Source organism: Pangasianodon hypophthalmus, chromosome 23 (genome assembly GCF_027358585.1).
Source record: "Pangasianodon hypophthalmus isolate fPanHyp1 chromosome 23, fPanHyp1.pri, whole genome shotgun sequence".
Lineage (NCBI taxonomy): Eukaryota > Metazoa > Chordata > Actinopteri > Siluriformes > Pangasiidae > Pangasianodon > Pangasianodon hypophthalmus.
The window spans coordinates 3,266,973-3,289,018 of record NC_069732.1 but is presented as its reverse complement, the minus strand read 5'-3'; the positions used below and the strand labels follow the sequence as shown (position 1 = coordinate 3,289,018).

At 38.6% G+C, this 22,046-nt stretch overlaps 3 protein-coding genes across 4 annotated transcripts in view; 2 read left to right on the top strand and 1 right to left on the bottom strand.

Annotated features, from left to right (window-relative positions):
* Positions 1-620: 620 nt before the first annotated feature.
* On the bottom strand, positions 621-2,228 carry LOC113546219 (4-galactosyl-N-acetylglucosaminide 3-alpha-L-fucosyltransferase 9-like). Its single transcript, XM_026945983.3, has one exon. The coding sequence runs from the start codon at positions 2,140-2,142 to the stop codon at positions 1,015-1,017; it is 1,128 nt and encodes a 375-aa protein (XP_026801784.3). The 5' UTR covers positions 2,143-2,228; the 3' UTR covers positions 621-1,014.
* Positions 2,229-5,997: 3,769 nt separating this feature from the next.
* fn3krp (fructosamine 3 kinase related protein) lies at positions 5,998-16,626 on the top strand. 2 transcript variants are annotated; one of them, XM_034298428.2, is made up of 6 exons: positions 5,998-6,196; positions 10,514-10,665; positions 13,154-13,245; positions 13,402-13,484; positions 14,853-14,975; positions 15,865-16,626. In XM_034298428.2, exons 2-6 carry the CDS (start codon positions 10,523-10,525, stop codon positions 16,201-16,203), a joined length of 780 nt encoding a protein of 259 aa, XP_034154319.1. In that variant the 5' UTR covers positions 5,998-6,196; positions 10,514-10,522; the 3' UTR covers positions 16,204-16,626. The 2 variants fall into 2 exon arrangements, with proteins under 2 accessions (XP_034154319.1, XP_026801773.1); XM_026945972.3 differs by lacking the exon at positions 5,998-6,196 and adding an exon at positions 6,785-7,197.
* A 2,606-nt stretch (positions 16,627-19,232) lies between these two features.
* Positions 19,233-22,046, top strand: part of tbcd (tubulin folding cofactor D) — a 56,408-nt gene continuing 53,594 nt past the window's right edge. Inside the window, exons 1-2 of the mRNA XM_026945971.3 lie at positions 19,233-19,693; positions 21,553-21,603. Of these exons, the coding sequence (XP_026801772.3) occupies positions 19,510-19,693; positions 21,553-21,603 (235 nt within the window). The 5' untranslated portion in view covers positions 19,233-19,509. The remainder of the gene's footprint in view (positions 19,694-21,552; positions 21,604-22,046) is intronic.

Below are 22,046 nucleotides of genomic sequence, written 5' to 3'. Positions count from 1 at the left end.
AGAAATGTGAAGATATCACAACAGCTGCAAATTTATTTACTTATTTATTAATTTATTTATTTAAAAGTTTAAATTACTTTATCATGATATTGCAGTTTTATCGTCATATTGCTCAAAGTGAAGACTTTATAAAAAATTGATGGATGTGACCAGCCTACACATTTTAAACAAACAAATAAATAAATAAATACACACACATTTGAGATGTGTCCCACAGAAAACTTTGAGCTGTTGACTGGCTGAAGGTCACCTGGTTATCTTTTCTTTTCTTTTCTTTTTTAAACTCTTGGTTGGTTGTGTGTGTGCTTGAATACATTAAGCATTAAAATGTAATTTACTGTTAACTAAACTGAGTTATACAAGACCAGCTGATACAAACATCACACTGACACACTGATCAAGACACAAATTTTTAACCTAAAAATCATAGATTACTAGATTTAGTTACTAGATTTTCCCTTTTTGGGAGAAATAAAAAGAAGTATAACCAAAAACTCCCTGCATGTCCCTGCTACGGTGAAACAGAAGAATGGTGCAGTCAGCGTCGCTCCTCAGCCAGCACTCCAATGATCCGATTCCAATAATACTCCAAGAAAAACGACAGCATTGCAATCTCAAAGTCATTGCATTAATTGCATTTATTTATTGAATTTTTCATTCAGGTCTTTTGTTTTTAGCTTATTATGATCATAGAAGCTAGAAAACAATCTCTGTCTGAATTGAACTCCTTTTCTTCAACAAGAACAGTCGCTATTGATTAAATGTTCACAGTCTTTAAGCTGACAGATGCAGAAACATGGAGTGTTGTGTTGTAAGAAATAAATAATCACATGTGAGTACAGATAAGTATCAAGTCCCAACATTCCAGCCTTCAGGATCAGTGATAAAAGACCTGAATTCATAAACATACACATGCCAGATTTATATTCAAATTGATGAATTACCTGAGCAGTCTGACCGAGGCAGCGAATAGGGAAAAGAAAAAGTCTCATGGCACTGAAAGTTGTGTTCAGGTTAGTAGAAGGACGGTGGCAGGTCAAGTCCTTCGCTCGTATCCCAGTACCACTGATACAGATTTGTAAGCACCTGATACTGCCTGTTCCGTCGGATGTACTCGCAACACTGGCACGCGTTTTCCACCGGGAAGGAAGACATCTTTACTCGGAAACGTCTCCTCCACCTGAAGTACCTGAGATACAAGGCTTCGTTTCGGTGCAAAAAGAAGAGATGCCTAGCCAGAGCCCTCATGGAAGGGAAGTCGTCCACGTGGATGAAGGCGTCGCCGGGGACGAAGCGCTCGTAGTTCTGCCTGGACGGGCCGAAGACGATGGGGACGGCCCCCAGATCCAGGGCGTTGAACAGTTTCTCTGTGATGTAGTCCTTGTGCACGGAGTTCTCGAAGGACAGGTAGAACTTGCAGCTCGAGATGATGTCTTTGTACTCTTCTTCGGAAACGTGCTTCTCGAACCAGTCGCCGTAGACATGAATCTGGACGTACTTGCGCAGCTGCTGGTAGTACTGCACCCTCCCGTGTTCTGGCTTGTAGTTGCTAACGATCCAGCAGACTAGCTTGTCCTTTTCAGAAGGTAGAAAGTCCACAATGTCCTCAAACTGGTGGTCAACTGGAACCAGAGAGCCATAAGGCACGCTGATGTCGGCGTCTTTGCGGTAACTCAGCGAGATGTTAAACAGGTTGTCGAGGCCGGGGATCCGGGCCGTGTTCGACGGCGACTCGGAATTCATCCAGATCCACTTCTGATGGGGCGGCCGAAGAAACTGCGGGAGATTCGACGCATCCCAAGCGATGTCCCGGTGGTGGATCAGGACACCATCGGCTTTATCAAAGAAATTCCGGTCGGCTGTTAAGACACAGCTGTGAATGTTGAAGTGGGAGCTGCAGAGGTCAAGGTCAAAGGTCTGGTTAAAGGGCCAGAGCCAGATGAGCACCAAGACGGGACGGTGTGCAGGGTTCATGATGGGTTCTTCAAGTTCTTGTGTCATACATCGAAAGGAAGGGGTGTAGTAGAGCAAACCGATGAGCAAGGTGGACAGCAGCAAGGTCGCGTGCCACACAGAACGACACAACTTACACCCCGATTTGTTCGACATTGTCCCTGTGAATGTGAGCAAACAAGCGGTCATTTGTTAAAAAAAAAAAAAAAAATCCAAAATTTCTAATAGTGTGCTCCTCTCAGACCTTTGGATTGAAGTTTGTCTGACAAGATTTTGCAGTGTTGATGTGGAAAGAGGCAGTGAAAAGGATCATGTGCCCTGGTAATGTGAAGATGTAAACACTCAGCACTTTGTCAGTAACTGCAGTTACTCTTCAACTTCTAGATCTGTGCGAATCCTCACATTAAATTACTTATTAAAAGATCAGTCCTGGGTACTGTGGGATGATGATGATTAATTTTCTGAGCAGGGAAAATCTCAAAAAAAAAAAAACACTGGGAAAAGCTTTAGAATCGTCTTTCCTTTTTAGCCATATAAAACTAAAATTATTTACAGCATCACATAACATTAACAAAACCATGAACCTCAGCATTAATGTTTGGTGAGAAGGTGTTGATTAATTTTCTACACCTCCCACACTCCACCCACCCATTAACTCCGCCCATGCCACATAAAATGTATAGTAAGGAACGCATGATTGCTATAATAACCATTTTCCTTAAAGATGATGCCTTAAAGAAAGTTAAAAGAAAATAGGAGGAGGAACTGAGGAGTGCAGGATGAGAGCATTAAGGGGAAAACGTACATTTTACATCATGATGTGCTCAATTGTTATTGTCATATTCAGTCGAAAATCTTACACAGGGTTCATTTAGTTAAAGCCATCAAGCCAGGCGTACTGAAACCTATCCTAGGAGAGATACGAGCTTTAACAGATGTTTTTTTGGGATTTTTCCCCTGCACTAGCTAATGTAACACATACGTCCTGCTCTTGACAATTACTGCATAACAGTTTTCAAAACCATCTCCGAGGTATTTGGAGGAGCAATAACACAGCACCCCCTGAATAGCCATATCCGCTATGCTGGATGATACTTTACATTTAAACGCGCATCAGTCTTGACATTATTGCCTTCGCATCACTTTCAGCTCGTAGGAGAGTTCTGTTGATTTGGAGATTTGCTGCTTCTCAGTCAGCTGCAGCTCGACTGGAGGACGTAAGCATTTTTCTGGAGTTGGGAGTTGCTCTTAGGGGGAATCTGTGAAATGTTTTATTCTAAATTGCAGTCCTGCTTCAACTGTTGAAGGTCTTACAGAAATGACTACGGCGTATGATTTTGATTTTAATTACTCCCTTTTACTTATTTATTCACATATAAGTATATAATTTTTTTCAGTTTAGAAGTGTGTGTTTGTGAGCCAGGGCATTGAGCTGACGTGATACAAAAGGTGCAGGACTTTTAAGGCGTTTACTAGTCAACCTGTAATTCATTTTTTTAAAATCTGGATGAAAATTAACACTATTTATTCAACACTTTGTCAAAGTCATTTTAGGTAATTCACCACATTACACGTAGTCCAAAGTCAAGTGGTCAGAACCCCAAAAAATCAGTTTATTAGACAAATAACACATCAACAATTCCTCACTTTTATTTTTTTTTCTTTAAATGGAATTCAGATCATTGTAACGGTCATTCTGTTATCATCATTATTCCCTTACCTATTTTTTCTGTTTGTTTTGTGAGAAGAATGTGAGAATGTAAGATAAGAAATAAAAGAGAACAAAAGCAGACATTGTACAATCACAGACCTATGTGGAGTCACAACGTTAGCATGGCTCATAGACTCACATGGTGCTTTGTAAATTAATTCCAAAGTTAAAAGAAAAAAAAAACAAAAATAAAGTGTTGGATCGGAATTGAACCGGCAGCAATCAACAGCAGAAGAGCTAGCTCCATTCAACCAGTAATTCAAAAACGCATATAGTTAAAGCATAAACTGATTCAGGACGTCGCTATTTTTAAACTGTTGTAGTTAAATACTAATAAATGAAAATAAAACACACATCAAACCACACTGTAACAGCTGTACATAGGATACAAATTACATTTCCAGCATTGATTTGTTTTTTTTTTTAGCTTGCACTGTTAAACAAAGAATGTGCAAAGTAATAAATCTGAAACTGGAAGTGCGCAGCATGGAAGCTCATGTCCATCAGCAGTGACCTCATTATAGCTCAATGAGCGAGAAGTTTTTTTTCCCCAGTGCTCAACTCCGGCTTCTGTAGCGTCTGAAAACGAGTCTGAATGAGCAGTCAGGCTGTAATCTAGGGGAGAGGGATTGTAATATGATGCGCAACCCACGGCTCTGCCACAGTTCATGGACTTTATTTCAATTTATTTTAGCGTGAACGTCAAAATTAACTGCAGGGGGAATTCCTCTGGGAGTAGGCGGGATTAAGTTAAAAAAAAAAAAAACAACAATTCAGACATCACGCTCACCTCTACACTTCATACAGAAACATATGAAAGTGATAACGTTTCATTAAAGAAGCAATAGAAAACAAAAAAAATAGACTTTTCCCATAGTTGTCTCACACAGTGTGTAGATAGCTGTAAAATTGGCTTCATCTAGAGAAAAATATTAGATAAATATTAAAATATTTAAATATTAAATCAGACTAACCAAGTACCTTCAGCTGCTACTTCTGATCTTTCCACCTTCCTGACTAGGCGACGTCCCAACAGCGGCCATGTTGCTCCATGGCGAAGGTCCAGACTGTGCGTTTCATAGACTAGTCGACTAACAACAGGAAAAGAAGCGGAGTAAGCCATCACTGTGTTTAATTACGCCACTCTCGGGACCACTCGGCTCATAATTGTGTTTCGCCGCTGATTATGACACTGCAGAAAGTCACCAAAAAAAAAAAAAAAAAAAAAAAAAAATCACACGACTCAATCACATGTGTCAAAGTCATAATCAGGATAAGATGTGAAAATAAGATGGAAGGACATCTCAAATCCTGTAATTAAGCACCCGTTTCCCTGCGGGAGCGGTTGGGTTTGTAGATTGTGCAGTGAGTGTTGAATACAGTGAGAATGGCAGATCGTACAGGCTACACGGCACCGGGCTTTTCTGCGGCTGAGGCCCGAGCCAGTAAACGGGCCTTGGGGACGTGATAACTCGCCGATCATTAACCAATCTCCATGTCATAATAAAGCTGTAAAGGGCCCACAAATAAAGTGGAAGTTCAAATATGCAGCTTTATAGTTGCTGTAATGTTGGATCACACTGCAGGCCTCTCTCAGCGACGCATTAAACACGGTTCATCAGTGAGGATGGGTTATCTATCAATCTATCTATCTATGTATCTGTCTATCTGGGTTTATTTATTTATTTAGGTTTATTTACTTCTTAATTAACATGTATTAATACATTTATTAATCTATTTAGCTAATAATTTATTCAAGTATTTATTACTTATGTATATTTTTTAGATTTGTTATGCTACAAATCAAAATAAGAATAAATTATTAAATTAATAAAAAAAACCTATTTAAAAATTAACAGTTAAAAACAAATTGTGTAAACCTTTGTTGTGGTGTAGCACTGTCCATAAGTCTTATTTATTTTAATATTTATTCATTAATATATTTATTAATACGTTCATCTATCTGTCTGTCTTTTTAGTTTTCTGTTTTGTTTGTAATCATAATTTTAAAATGGCTAAAAAACAGTATTTTGATTTTCAAAAACAATTGTTTTTCATTTTTCATATTAATTTTTTTTTATTTTATTTATTTGCTTCTTTCTTTCTTCAGCAGACATTAGTGACACATCAGAGCTGCTTGTTATAGGAGCTGAGAGAGCAGGTTCGCGCGACTCACCACCAGGCTGAGTCTCAGTAATGTCCTTGGCATTGATCACTATTTCAGTGATGTTAGCTGCAGTGCTCTTAGCAGCTCCACTACTCCAATTTCACACCATTTACAAATTTGCCAGTTACCACACACACACACACACACACACACACACGTGTCTGTAGCTCGCGAGCAGATCCAAGTCTGAGGTGTCTGACTGGTCTAGATGTCATCACCAGAAACATGAAAACCTATAAAAGATGGTGTTTTTTTTATTATGAATTAAGTGTATGCCACTGTATTAAATTGTTCACTTGGAACCTATTGAAATGATTTAAACCCTGGAGGAGAAAGAAAACAGGCTACAGTATTAGGATTTAGAGGTCAGTAAGCACGTGTTCAACCAGCCCAGTGGTTGCTTTATTTTAGTTTATATTATTGCTTTATTTTAATATGTTTTATTATGAGCTGTTGATCATCTCACATGCTCCAAATGTGTCCTTCAGCATGTTTTGAGCTCAAACAGAAATGATTGATGTTAGAATAATGCAGGATAATCTTTAATCCAAAATCTTAGCAGGGTTTTAATAGTATCAGAAGGATGTATATGTAACAAAAATAAATATAAATAAATAAATAAATAAATAAATAAATAATCCGTATGACCACCTGAATTCAGTAAGAAAAAGGGAAAACGTCATTGTTTTTATGTCTGGAATTAGACCTGCTGAAACATACTTGACTTATTTATTTATTAATATATTAATAAATATTTATTAATATATTAATATAATATATATTAATACATATGTATCCTAATTAATACTAATTCAAAACAATGCTAATGGCTATTTTTAAACTGTTAGGAGCATATAGTTTATTTTTTTAAAAAAATCCTTATAGATTTAGATGTTTTGAAAACCCTTTTCATCTTGCACTTGAAATTTACTTCCGGTATGTGACGTCGCCGGATTCGCACTGCGCATGCGCCTACTTCCGGGAACTCGTACTTTGGAACTCGTATTTCATTTGGGTTTTCCGGGGATTTATTTGACGTTATCACCAGAAAAAAACAGGTGATAACGCAGAGCTGCGGCGGCTTTTAAACTACCTGCATTAAAAGTTTGTTTGTTTTTGGAGCGGAAGTGAAAAGGCGCACGTGAGCGCGCGTGCAGGCGTTATAGAGCGCGTGTATAAGCAGCGCAGTGGTGGTGTAATAAACAGGGAATAGCAGGAGGGTGTGATGGAGCAGCTGTTAAAGAGGGAGCTGGGCTGCAGCAGGGTGAAGGCTGTAGGCTCCTCAGGGGGAGGATGCATCAGTGAGGGCCAGAGCTACAGCACAGACTCCGGCACTGTGTTCGCCAAGATCAACCACAAGAGCCAGGTGCTTATTCATAGGGAGAAAAAAAAAATATATATATATACTTTCTTTAAATATTAAATATTACACAAGCATGCAAGCCCTGGGATAACTGGTGTGCAAATAGTGTGCATTAAACCAATAATGCAACTCAGAATTATTTGTATAGGCCTAGTGCTTTTATTACAGTAAATCATAATATTCATCATAGTTATTAATTACACACTACATCCATAATACTAATATTTTAATGCTACTTTGTGCTGCTGCTTCAGCTGCTTATTAATTATACTCTGCATATATATATATATATATATATATATATATATATATATATATATTATATATCCATCCATAGATGACTGCTTAGTCACTTCACATTGCACACAGCTACTACAGGACGTCCCGAAAGTCTCCATACACAGGGCAAATTAACACCTTTTTTTTTTTTTTTTTTTTAAAAATGTCTTCCAAAATGTTTCATACTTAGTTTATATTATATATATATTTTTTTTCAGATAGGCTTTAAGAATGCCTTTGACAAAAGAAGAACGTATTGAAATCATTCTCATGGATGGATCAGGAAGGTTGCGATGGACTTTAAGAGGAAACATGGCAAACACATCACACACACACACACACACACACGACACTGCCGCTAAACTTATGAACAAATTCAAAATTCAAAAAGACTGGAAGTGTTGAACACCAACCGAGAAGCGGATGTCCACGAGCATCCCCTGACGAAGACACAACCGACGCGGTGCTGGCAAACACAGTCCCCTGTGAATGGAGACTTCTGGGACACCCTGTGTTTCAAATCAAATTTTATTAATAATAATAATAATAATACATTTTATTTATAAAGCACTTTACATTTTAAAGAAAATCTCAAAGTGCTACAAAAAAACAGCAATTAAAACCAGCTGCCACCTGAGATTAGCACAGAAATTTAAACTATATTAAAACACTTTTTAAAAAGGTACGTTTTTAAACCCCTTTTAAAACCATCAGTCATTTGTGGAGCCCTCAGATGTTCAGGGAGGGCGTTCCACAGGCGAGGAGCAGCGGCGCAAAAGGCTCGATCCCCACAACCATACGCAGTAAGATGTGCAGTGAAATGCTTTTTATGACTGTTCGTGCCATAAAAATGAGAATTTACACCAACCAGAAGTTTATTTGGAGTAAAGTGCAGATATGTGCAGTTATATATTTATTTTATTACCCTTTGCACTCTTGTTCACTTACTGTGACTGCACTTATTGCAGTGTCTACAGTTACGCTCTGCACTTTACCTACGTAATTATTAGGTATACACACCAGTTCCCGAATATATTCTGCATATTTTGCATATATATTCTATTTGTACATAATCTTTCCCCCCCTTTTTCCTCTTCTCCTCCTTCCTGCTTATCTTCTTATGTATATATTTTATATTGCACCGCTATAGAATGCCTGAGTCTCACAACAAGCATTTCAGTGTACAACTGTCCCTGATATCTTGTCCACATGACAAATAAACTTGAAACTTGAAACAGAGCAGCTTTACAGAAATCTGGGAGTACTGTTAGTTCACCAGTTCCAAGTATTGGTGCAGGAGGACGCCTGTAATAATTACCATCGATTCTCCAGGGATAAATGATGTGTGTATAAATTCCATGTGTACTACGTACACCTTATTTTAATACAAACTGCTCTTTTTAGATGCAAATGTGGATTTTAGGGGGTGTGGCCATGTAAATTAATCGATTGTTAATAGGTCACATGACCATAACATGGATGTGAAGTAAGATGTACTTGTGGTAGGAACTCGATAAGGTTTGCGTCACATCTTTGACAAGTCCGATAGAAGAGAGAGAAAGAGAGAGAGTGAGAGAGAGCTTCCTGGAATGTTTTTATACTGAGGAAAAAAAAAAAATGCACAAAACGTCTTTTCTCACAAGATACAACACAATCTTGACCGTTTTGGATGGAATATCTTATAGAATGTGCAGTCCATTAAAAAAAATAAAAAATTCTGACATGACAGAATACAGATGGAATTTAAATCCGAGAGATTCTCCGTTAATAATGACTTTATCCCTCATGTAAACCTGATCCTGTCCGAATAGGGCTTTTGATCCCTAATAAGCACGACAGAGGAGACAGAGATGACATGAAGAACCTTGTCCTCTTCTGCTTGACCCCGGATTGTGAGATTATAATCGCTAGAGTATGCAGGTGTAAAAGAGTAAAGACAAACGGTACTGAGTGTGTTTACAGGATGTTCAGTATGATATGCTCAGATTGAGAATAAGAGTCCTGGCATGAGCAACAGGACAGTCTTTATGATTACAGCAGCAGCTCTTATGTAGGTAAAAATCTGTTTTTGGGAAGTGTAAATCTTGAAGGTGGGATTATCCACCGTAGCAGAAAGCTAATGTGAAAAAGCAGACGTGAAAGATGAAATCCGCACACCAAAACGAATCGATTTCATCAAAGACACGTTTGTGTACGAGGCTCATGCAGCCAGCAAGTACATAACGCTTATAGCTACCAGTTTAGCACCATGCAAAGTGCAGGCATAAATCGAAAGACACCGTTTGGCTTGAGATGTGCACATGAAGAGTTCAGTAAAATAGCTGTTTAAAAATTTAGTACACAAAGTGGAACTGTGTTTTCATCCTAATCACTTTAGTCTACGTCTCTTACCCGAGTCTGATGACACAAATTGTGCTGAGGAAAAAAGTGATTCACACAATATTGGTGAATACGTAAGGAAGAAAAACACACCGTGCCTTGCTGTTATGGGAAAATAAACCACCATGTTGTGATGTGATGATCCGGAGTTACAGTTTAGCATGTCCTGAAGCGTTTTATTTGTCTTATATCACAGCAATTTGCCCCAGATTACAATTTTTTATTTATTAAAGAACGACTTGTCATACTTTATCCGTTTATAGTTACGTTTAACGTCAGCAAAACAAGTTAGTTTCTGTTATCATTTACGTTATAGCAGCTATAAACAGTATGTAGCTAGCTAAGTAACAAGCTCTTTTTAAACTCGTCAGGTTTATTTAACATTACGAGAAAGTGAAACTAGTTCACGCTTCCCGGATGGAGAGCTACAAACCTGAGCTGCGTCGCTGTGCACGAGCCCCGGAATGGCGCTGATCGATGTGCAGAACGGAGCAGTTTCCCTTAATCGCAGGTCTTTCGTTAGAGGATCTTCATCGATATTGATCACACATTCGGTTAAAGAATTTGGCCGAGATTTCGTACAGTGTGACAGTTAATAACCTTAAAAGGTCACTGTAATCACACACACACACTAGATTCTGAATCCTGTTCCCACACGCAGGCCAGATGCATGTTCGACGGAGAGAAAGCCAGCCTGGAGGCGATCCTGTCCACGAACACGATCCGAGTGCCGAGACCGATGAAGGTCGTGGATCTGGAAGCAGGAGGAGCCGTGTTCATCATGGAGCACGTAGACATGAAATCCTTGAACAGGTTAGTGGTGTGTGCGAGCAGGCACGTCCGATACAGCGAGAAGAATAACGCAAGGACGTAAACAAGAGCTTCCATCATCATCAAGAAGGTTAATGTTGAAATGTACAAATGTTAAAAATGGCTCTGGAGTTTATGGAAAGTTTGCGTAAATCACTAACGTGAACCTCGGGTTCAAATCGTATAACTGGTGATGAGTTACTGTGATTTTATAAAGCTGTGTATATCAATCTGGAGGGATTTTTAATTTGGTTTGGCTGAACAAAACATTCACACACAAAATCAATTATTGAGGCCTTTTTATATAAAAACAATCTATCAGAATTGATCACACTGTAGTAAATTTCACAATATGATATTGGAAGATGTTTCTACATTACGTATGGTATTTAAGTTTGCTAAGAAACCTGCAAAACTTTAAATGTTTTTTTTTAAAAAAAAGTGAAAAATAGAGCTGACAGGTATTGTGGAGCTCGCGATACTTTTAATATATTTTTAATCCTTTTTTTTTTTTTTTAAAAAATGAGTTTAAAGTAAATTTAATTACAATCTGACTGGAAGCAGCATTTTCTCCTATTCATTGTTTAATATTTCTTTGTTCATATTTTATAAATCAAAAAAATACATTTTTAAATACATTTATTTTTGTAGACATTAAATAAAGTTAAATCATTAAACCGTTGTTTTGTCACCTCCATCTGTAACACCAAATCAGCTGCTTACAATCAGCTTGTAAAAAAAAAAAAAAAAAAAAACCATTAAAAATCTATAAAAATACATTTTAAATACATTTTTACATTTAATTTAAAGATTTAAAAACAGTACAAAAACCTCCAGCTGCTTCCAGTCAGTTTGTAATTGTTGTGTAACAATAATAACGAAGATTATAAAGGAATTAAATGAATGTTATAGAAAGAATCACGCCACTCGCAATATCTCAGAAGAGATTGTTATTATATCATCATATCGCTCAGCCTTATCACACTGTACATGAGGCGTGACCTGTATGGACAATTCTGTTCAATTTTCAACAATTAAAACGTTTCTATAACTTGGTTTTTATCAGTCAGTGAGCACATAGTAATCTCCCTCAGACTCCTGATACTGAACATTGATCAGTGAGAGTTTCGTTCCTCGACTAGGGGAGAATGGGGTCAGTTCTAACCCAGTCGATTGCTCCAATCAGCAACAAGCTACAGTGATGACTCTCACTCTGCACATGCTCAGTAGCATCCTCTGTCTTTTTTAAGGTATGAAAGTAATTTTCTTCATCTGGAGAACGTTTTGAATCGTGTGTTCATTCTGTATGCAGGCTAATACTGATCACTGTATAACCAGCTCAGATCGGTTAGTGATGTCACCCTCGATACTGAACCTCTGAGATGTGCGTCATTAAAAACACAACCCTTTGCTTCGCTGGTCTGCCAAAAAAAAACAAAAAACCAGTGACCGTCATTTCGGCACACAACCACGTGACTGGTTTGAAACTGGTTCAAAAGAAGGTGATTCGAGGAAATGGTGGTTTGAGTTAGATACATTAGCAATTAGCGATACTTTGTAGTTATGGAACGAACAAAGAAACAAGGGCATTTTATAATTTGGGAAATTTTAATTCATATTAACAAATAAGGTTGGCTATTTATAAGACATTTGTATAAATTATGTGTAAGAGCTTAGCTTTGCTTATACCATAAAACAAAAAAAAAAGGAGATTGCTTTTTGTTTATTAAGTAATGCACGGTATTGCTTAATGTTACAACCAGATGACTTTATTGTTGACTTTATAGGAGCTGCACTTCATCATTTGACCACCAGATGCCACTAGTGTGCACTGCGTTGAAAAGTTTCACGTAATGAACCTTTTTTGTTTTCGAAACGTTTAGAAGGAAAGTGTCATCGACTTCTGAAAGCTTCGTCTTGCCATCACTACTCTCGGGGAGCGTGATTGATAGTTAGCTAGTTAGCTTTAAGATAATTAGCTTTAAGATATTTAACGAAACACAAGAGCGGTTCCACTTACTTGCGAAATTGTTTCCTTCCTGGAAAACGTTACGAGGCTCAAAGACCTGAGTACTTCAGCACGTATTTGTGTGTCATGTGGAGGCCAAAGTTTATGCATCCAGTCTGCTTTATCTGGTGCAACCAGTTCTTATGAAATAAACTTAAATAAGTTTTTTTTTTTTTTTGTCTCACACAGATATAATGAGGTGTGATATTACAACTGACCCTAGACACGGGGCCAGTTGTAACATTTTGATTTAATTTTATATATCCTTTGATATTGACATGATAATGATATATTAGTTGATTATGAATAGTTAATAGATAAATACACCTATACTCTGTCAAAAAACCTGGAGATTTAGCTTTAGAACACACCTAAGAATCACAGAATATATATTATTGTCCCTTAAAATATTTAACCCTACTGTAAAATTCTGTTTGAATGAAAGTGTCAGGTTAAAGTATTTCCTCCGTATTGTTCCTAAAGGTACGCGGCTCAGTTGGGGCAGCAGCTAGCGGACCTGCACCTCCATAATAAACGACAGAAAGAGAAACAGAACAAGGAGCAGCAAACTGTTGGTAAAAGACCACATTGGTGTTCGAGATACATGCAGAAAAAACTTTTTACTCAAAATTTGACCATGTGAAAGGTTTCTCAGGCCACCACACATATAGCAAAGGAAACGTAATGTAATTTGTGTGATGTAACAGTAATATTGTCGTCTGGCTGTGCAGGAAAAGGAAGCGGCCGGTCGGAAGTTCCGGTTATCGACAAGTTCGGGTTCCACATCAAAACCTGTTGTGGCTACATCCCTCAGGTATGGAGGCCCATTTCCACCACTTAATAAAACAATCCTGGATACTACATCAAAATTATGAGAAAACAAGTCATAGTTTCAAGGTACTAAGTCACAAGTCATAAATTTGAGATAAGTCATAATTATGAGATAACAGGTCATAATTCTGAGACACTGTTGGTATTTTTGGAAGGCATGCATGTACACAGGCTAGCCTACTTTTCTGGTTTCGATCTCTTAAGACAGCATGCCTCTAACCTAAGACACCATCTCAAAATTATGAGTTGCAATTATATAATTATAACTAGTATCTCATTTCATGGTTCTGATCTCAGACAGTGTCTTGCAATTATGACATCTCATGCTTATGACTTCGTATCTCATAATGCAAGGTTCTAAATTAAGACATTATCTCAAAATTATGACTTAGTATCTAATAATTAGGACTTGGTATCTCGAAATGATGACTTCTCATACTTATGTTTTTGTACTAAATTATTTTTTTACTAATTTTTTGTACTAATTTATTTTGTACTAAATAAATTTGTACTAAATTACTAAATTACAAAAACTTATGTTTTTGTACTAAATTTTAATTATAAATTAAGACATTATCTCAAAATTATTACTTAGTATCTAATAATCATGACTTAGTATCTCAAAATTATGAGATATCTCAGTGATAACTACGCATATTATAATTATGTTTTTATGTTTCAGTTATGACTAAGTCATAATTATAAGTCATAGTTTTGAGATACTAAGTCATGAGATAGTTGAGATAAAATTATGAGATAGTACCTTGGAATTATGACTCTGTATCTCAATTATGGCTTAGTATCTCGAAATTATAACTAGGTATCTCAATTATGACTTTGCATCTCACGATTATGACTTACTATCTCAAAATTATGGTATAGTACCTTGACATTATGACTTCGTATCTCATAACTATGACTTGTTATCTTGAAATTATAACTTTGTATCTCATGATGCGTGGTTCTAAGACATTAAGTAATCCAAATTATGACTGAGTATCTCATAATTATGACTTGTTATCTCTAAATTATGACATGCTATCTTGCAATTCTGACTTCTCATACATATGTCTTTTTGTCTTTATGTCTCTGAAAACTGTGACTTGTCATCTCATAATTAGTGACTTAGTATCTCGAAATTATGAGATAGTACCTCAACATAGTGAGTTGGTATCTCATAATTATGACTAGTATGTCCTAATTATGACTTATCATACGAGACAATACAGAGGATTTTTTTTAAGTGGTAGAAATCGGCTTCCATACTCAGGTAAGTGATTAGCACGCTTGCTCTTAAACAAGATGTCCAGCATGTGAGAAAATTCCACGCCTCTCGTCTCGGTCTCTGCAGGTGAACGACTGGCAGGACGACTGGGTGTCCTTTTACGTCCAGCAAAGACTTCAGCACCAGCTGGGATTAGTGGAGCAGTCGTACGGAGACAGAGAGGCCAGGGAATTATGGGCCAGCCTCCAGGTAAGAAAAAAAAACAATGTGTATGATATTTTTAACAGTAGTAAGAGATGATTTATGTGAGCACAGAGCACATTTTAGCCAATTAAATCCCTGAATATGGTTAATAACATTATGGCCACTGGCTGCTGGGTTTGTCTGAACAGAGCTGAACCGAACATGCACACGGTTTTTAATGATGTGCTCCTTTTTTTAGCTCTTCATTTGGGAGATGGATTACTGCGTAGCCTAAAACCCTGAAGAGCTGAATTAGTTTCACCTCGGGAGATACTATAACTTAGATTCGTCCAGTTTGTTCAGGACGGAATGATGTGGAAAGGAGTATGTTCAGAGGGAATTGCACTGTGGGTCATGTGCAGCGTTTATTAATAGAAATACTCTAACACACCTCTAACACAGCCGGGTAACTAGCTAGCTAACAAAAAGTCAGACAAGCCCGGTCACTTCCGCTGTGTGTATTTTTATTACTTGATCGCTTTTTCTTTTTTTTTTTTTTTTAAATTGGACACAAATCGCTCTACTTGTCCTGTCATTTAGGTAACAACTCCAAGGACTTCCGATGTATCTGAGCTGGAATACGTTCTATTAAACCTTTTGTGAAGGTTCAGTTATATAAAATTTCTTAGTTACAAAGTTCCTGGTTAGTTGCAAAGTTTACGAATTTGACAGCCAGGTGAATAAATGCATAATTTTCTGTTTTGTTGGTCGACTTTTTTTTTTTCTTTGTTAAACAATCCACATCAGAATTTCACTAATCAGGCCAGAGCGGGGAGATAAAATGAATGAAATGAAAAAAAAACAACAATGACGACAACTCCAGCATGATTTGTTTAATGCTGCAGTCTGCAATCCTGCGCCAGTGAACGCGGTATGTTCATGTGATCCGTTTCAGCTGAAGATCCCTCAGCTGTTTGCGGGCGTGGAGGTGGAACCGGCGCTGCTTCACGGCGACCTGTGGAGTGGCAACGTGGCCGAGTACTCCGACGGCCCCATCATCTTCGACCCGGCCTCGTTCTACGGCCACGCCGAGTACGAGCTGGGGATCGCCGGGATGTTCGGCGGTTTCGGGAAACACTTCTACAACGCCTACCACGAGAAGATCCCCAAGGCCCCAGGGTTCGACAAGAGACATCAACTGTACCAGCTGTTCCACTACCTGAACCACTGGAACCACTTCGGTACCGGGTACAGGGGCTCGTCCCTGCGCATCATGAAAGAGCTTTCAAAGTAGAAATGGAGTCATAATATTTGAAAATCAGTTTTGAGAATTGATTGCGGATGCTGTTCTGATTTCTGAACGAATTTTTTTCTTCATTCATAGTGGGTTGGATAAATATCTAGCGGTTGATTGTTCTGTCTGAAAGATGATTAAATGAGGAATAAAACCACTCTGCATTGTGCTGTTATAGGAAACTAATCAACAGCGGGGTGGTGTGATGAAACGGAGTTACTGTTTCTGCCTGGAAGGTGATTCATTTTCTATAACAGTGTTTTATTCCTCTTACACCACAGCAAGTTTCCAGTGATTACAATATTTAATTTATTAAAGAATGACACAGTGCTTTTTATCCATTTAGAGGTACATGTAATGTGGAATATCCATAAAACAAGTTAGTTCTTGTTCTCACTTATGCTCATACCAGTCATTCCCTCACCAGCCTCTCTTCTTTCTCTCCCGAAGTTAATAAATAAAACAGCTCGTCATGTTACTGAGAAACCGCAAACAACGTAAAATCCTCCGTGTTAGTGTTACAAAGCACTGACTCTGGAGACTCCTTCCATACACGCTATTTAAACATCTCCTTACAGAAAACTTCACAAACGATGCTTTATTTTAATCTGTTTATGTGGAGCATCCACTGTGCAAGTCGCTGTGAATGAGCTGTTGCTATAGAAACCATAACGTATCAGAACAAGCGCGTTGATATAAACCTGTGATTTGCAGCTGCGCTACTGTCAGAGTTGCTGTTCTAGAAAACTAATCAACACCTTCTGACCAATCAGAATCCAGAATTCGACAGCGCTATGGTGTAACGTCCAACATTTCAGTTCTTTATTCACGATGAACATCATGTGATGTTTTGCTAACTGTTAACAGCATGTGTGGAATTTTCGGCTGTCCTGTACATGACCGCATTAATCACCAATCACACTAATTACTGCATCTGCTCATGATTTGGATGTTTCAGTGCTTCCTTGTTTAACAGGATATTGTTAATCTCTAGTCTTAAATAAAGGGCATCTTACAATATAAATGTACATAAGCAAATAAAGTCCATCCTTTATAATGTCTCTATTTTCATTTCATTAGTTTATACAGTATATGATACACTTAACTATTATAGTATACAATAATACTTTATTCTTATAGAATTACATTTTCTTAAAATAAATAAATAAATAAATCACAATTAACCGTGTTAAGGGTTGGAGAGATGTGAGGAAATTTTATATTTAATTATGGTGATCAGAAATTTTGATTCAAGTTTCTTAATCTCTCCTGTCTTTTTTGTGAGTGTTTTCTAATGTAATAAGTCACATGATCAACTCCATTTACTTGCATATAACTACCATATTTGGGCGGCTCGGTGATACAGAGGGTAACGTTCCCGTCTCACACCTTCAGCGTCTCTGGCTCGATCCTGATCTCGGAATACTGTCTGTCTGGAGTTTCACAGGTTTCTTCCGGTTTCCTTCAACTGTCCAAAAGCATGCTGGTAGGTGGATTGGTTATGTTAAATTGCCCCCAGGGTGTGAAGGAGTGTGTGACTGTGATGGAATGGGATCACTTCCAGGGTGTATTCCCACCTCACACCCAGGATTCCCAGGATAGGCTCCGAATCCTCATTGCTCCAAGTATGTATGGACAATAACCTGATATCCTGCATTTGTACTTCCATAAAATTTACATTTATGCATTTTTTCCTTACCATCAACTTAATAGTAATAATAACTTACATAGCACCTTTCTCATATCCAAGGTTGCTGTACAGCCAAAACACACACACACACACACACACACACACACACAGGTTTTATGCTGTAGAAAGTGAAGGATAGAGTCAAGGAGATTGAAGTAAAGAGTTTGAAAGTTTGGGGTCCATGACACTAAAACATCTGCCCTCTACAGAGACAGGTCTGAATTTTGGGATGGCTAGGAGCCCAGTACCAATAAAGAGTTATTGAAGATGAATTAATGGATGAGCAACAATCTTTGATGCATATAATCTAAAAGGGTCCTTTAAAATATATTTTTTTTTAATTAAGTTGTACTGCAATATTTGTATATGTTCCTGACACAGGAACTGGGAACATGTAACCAGTCAGTGGGAAAACAGTACAGTGAATACCTAAATGGCTCCATGCATATTGCACTAAATTCCATTGCGTCATTGACGAGCGAGGTCAGACTGGTTCGAGCTGACAGGAAGGCTACAGTAACTCAAATAGCCACTCTTTACAACAGTGGTGAGCAGAAAAGCATCTCAACACTCTGAACCTTCTGGTAGAACGGCTACAACAGCAGAAGATCACACCGAGTTCTACTCCTGCCAGCCAGAGTGTACTTCCAAACGTCATAGGAAGTTACCTGAAGCACAGATATTAGTGTTTTACAATTAATCAGCTAATTAATAGCCCTTGAAGTGGGTGTGTTTGAAAAGGAAAACTTTTAAAGGTTCAAGAGTCGATTTTTTTTCCCCTCACTTGTACAAATAACCTGATGGAAGAGATATAGGGCATGATTGAAAGCCACGGCCTTAGCAAAAGTATATGAAGTCGTTTTGGAAAACTGATTTCTGGTCCAGAAGGCTTGTTTGTGATTGGATTCTCTTCCTGTCAGTCATTTTATAGACGCTCTGCGGGCCACTGTAGCTCCTGGGGGGCGGAGCTTCATAAACATGGCTGGGAATCATTCAAATGTCGAACCTACCTAACCTTTAGAGACCTAATCTTACCTAATGCACCTTTAAATGAGTAGGACAGGGGGTATTCCAGGACCAGGATTGGAAACATGTGGGTCTAAACTTCGCACTAAATTCAACCTTTTTTTTTTTTTTTTAAATAGTTTGTCCTCATATATTATATGATCATATAATTCTCAAAATCTGTCAGTCGTTGACTATTTCACAGGCTGAGGAGAAGAAAGGTTATGGCAAGGAACTGAGCTGAAAAATCAGGCATGCTGAAATTGCAGAAATCCAAGAGGAAAAAAAAACAAAACGCGTTTTTGTAAGGACGGCATGAACGCTCTGGGTTTCCGTCCGTCTGGAGCAACGTCATTTAACAGCGCGATAACAGAGCACAGGGATGCAGCGGAGGCTAGATAGGAAATATCAGTCAATTAAATTCTATAAAAAATATTAAATTGTGTGGAATTTCAGAGGGAGGAAACGCATTTGGGATCATTTTCAAAGCCTGGACATTTAAAGGAAACTGAAAACAGAAGTTAAAGTGTTGACAGGAAGCCTAGCGAGGGGTAAAAACAGCTAAACCCGCAGTGACTCAGAGCCTCTCACCTGGACAGTTTGGAGGCACAATGACGCTTCCGGATGTGGACACCATGAACGGAGACGATGGAGCAGGAGAATCCGAGGTCATGTCCAGTGCCAATCTGCTGGCTGCGTTCACGGAGAGCACCGAGATCCGAGCCTTGATCTCCAGCCTGGTGGAGCTGCAGGATGACTGCGCGGCCCAGGAGTCCACCATCCAGAGATTCGTGGGTGAGAACCTCCTCCATCTCCTCCTCCTGCTTTAGCACCTTGTCTTTATCCTGAATGTCTGCGCATAGTGCGCACTACCTAGGGTGCAGTGACCATTAGAGGATGCGAAATCAGCAGGGAGGATAGGAGGATTTGGGATGGAGTCAGGTGTCCAGGTGTTCAGGTGTACCTGGCCACGCCCATTTCCCCACGCCCCCACCCCCCAACGCACCTGACACTAACACACACACAGGTTTCACACCTCTGGAACCCTGAGGCCTCTTCAGGATCAGATTTATATTTAAATATAAATGGCTGGCTTTAGAACATCATCTCGAGATATGCAAATTAGAAACACCCATTCCCCCTTGTCCTTCTGTCATCCCAAACAGTCAGCTAGGTAAAGGAAAACTCCACCCTGAAACATGTTAAATATGTTTTAATGGAACTGATTTGTTTAGTGTGGATTTGTTGGTTGGTGTTGTATTTGTGTTGTTCCTGTCAGAAGTTAGCTGTAGTGTGTCACTTTAATCACTAGCGCAGTTACATTGGGGATTAATTCAGTGGTGATCAATGCAATGGTATTTAATACAATGGTGTTTAAAACAGTGATGATTAATACAATGGTGATCAATACAGTGGCGTTTAATTCAATGGTGATTAATACAATAGTGGTCAATTCAGTGGTGATCAGTTTAATGGTGATCAATACAATGGTGATTAATACAATGGTGATCAATACAATGGTGATTAATTCAATGATGATCAATTCAATGGTGATCAATACAATGGTGATTAATACAATTGTGATTAATTCAATGATGATCAATTCAATGGTGATCAATACAATGGTGATTAATACAATGGTGATTAATTCAATGATGATCAATTCAATGGTGATCAATACAATGGTGATTAATACAATGGTGATCAATTCAATGGTGATCAATACAATGGTGATTAATACAATGGTGATCAATTCAATGGTGATCAATACAGTGGCGTTTAATTCAATGGTGATTAATACAATAGTGGTCAATTCAGTGGTGATCAGTTTAATGGTGATCAATACAATGGTGATCAATACAATGGTGATTAATTCAATGGTGATCAATACAGTGGTGATCAATACAATGGTGATCAATTCAATGGTGATCAATTCAATGGTGATCAATTCAATGGTGATCAATACAATGATGTTTAATACAATGATGTTTAATACAATGAGGTTTAATACAGTGGTGATTAATACAATGGTGTTTAATAGAAGCGACGTTCAGCGTCATATTAATGAGTAATCCAGCGTAGAAGTGGAGATTTTGATGCAAATGTTAGACTCAAAGTCCCAGAATGCAATTCAGCTATACAACGCTCAACGACGTAGAGACTCGGCTCGGCTAGTTTGCGATCTGCAAGATGACAGAGGATGAAAGTTGAAGCTTTGGAAGCTGACGTGTTTGAGCAGAGTGTGCAGATGAGGAGATGAGAGAACTGGGCAGATTAAAGGACTAAAGCGCCGCTGCATCGCTGTTTCATTAAAAGTTTCATTACAGAAGGAATCTCAGACTGTACCGAAGATTCCGCGTTAATTCTAAAGATTAATATGCAAATTGATAAGAGGGGCGATTTTTCCTGTAACGTTTTACGCCATGGTTTATTACTTCTTACAGTGCTTTACTCTAAGAGAGGAGCAGACAGGAAGCAAACAGTAAATCAGATTTGGGAACTCGTCCGTTGTTCGTGTTTCATTTGCAGTGAGAAAAGGATGCAGGGACTCGACTGCAGTACTGATGTTTCCTGACTCGCAGTAATAACGTCCTGTCTGCTGGAAAAGGGCTTTATTTACTGAATAATGGTGATAATTTTGTGTCCCGTTGCAGTTATAATGAACCGCTATCAGGAGCAGCCGCATCTTCTGGACCCTCACCTTGGTAAGAACCTCTCTCCTCTCTCTTTCCTCTCTCCTCTTCCTCCTCTCACACCTCTCACGCTTCTAATTCCTCTCTCTCCTCCCACTCCTCTCTCTCCTCTCTCCTCCCACTCCTCTCTCTCCTCTCTCTTTCCTCTCTCCTCTTCCTCCTCTCACACCTCTCACGCTTCTAATTCCTCTCTCTCCTCCCACTCCTCTCTCTCCTCTCTCTTCTCTCTCCTCTTCCTCCTCTCACACCTCTCACGCTTCTAATTCCTCTCTCTCCTCCCACTCCTCTCTCTCCTCTCTCCTCTCACTCCTCTCTCTCCTCTCTCTTCTCTCTCCTCTTCCTCCTCTCACACCTCTCACGCTTCTAATTCCTCTCTCTCCTCTCTCTTCTCTCTTTCCTCTCTCCTCTCTCCTCTCTCTTTCCTCTCTCCTCTTCCTCCTCTCACACCTCTCACG

Coding starts and splice junctions, on each gene's coding strand:
- LOC113546219 (XM_026945983.3), bottom strand. CDS start 2,142: ATGACCGCTTGTTTGCTCACATTCACAGGGACAATGTCGAACAAATCG.
- fn3krp (XM_026945972.3), top strand. CDS start 7,057: ATGGAGCAGCTGTTAAAGAGGGAGCTGGGCTGCAGCAGGGTGAAGGCT. Junction 7,198..10,513: donor AGATCAACCACAAGAGCCAG/GTGCTTATTCAT, acceptor TCCCACACGCAG/GCCAGATGCATGTTCGACGG. Junction 14,976..15,864: donor AATTATGGGCCAGCCTCCAG/GTAAGAAAAAAA, acceptor GATCCGTTTCAG/CTGAAGATCCCTCAGCTGTT.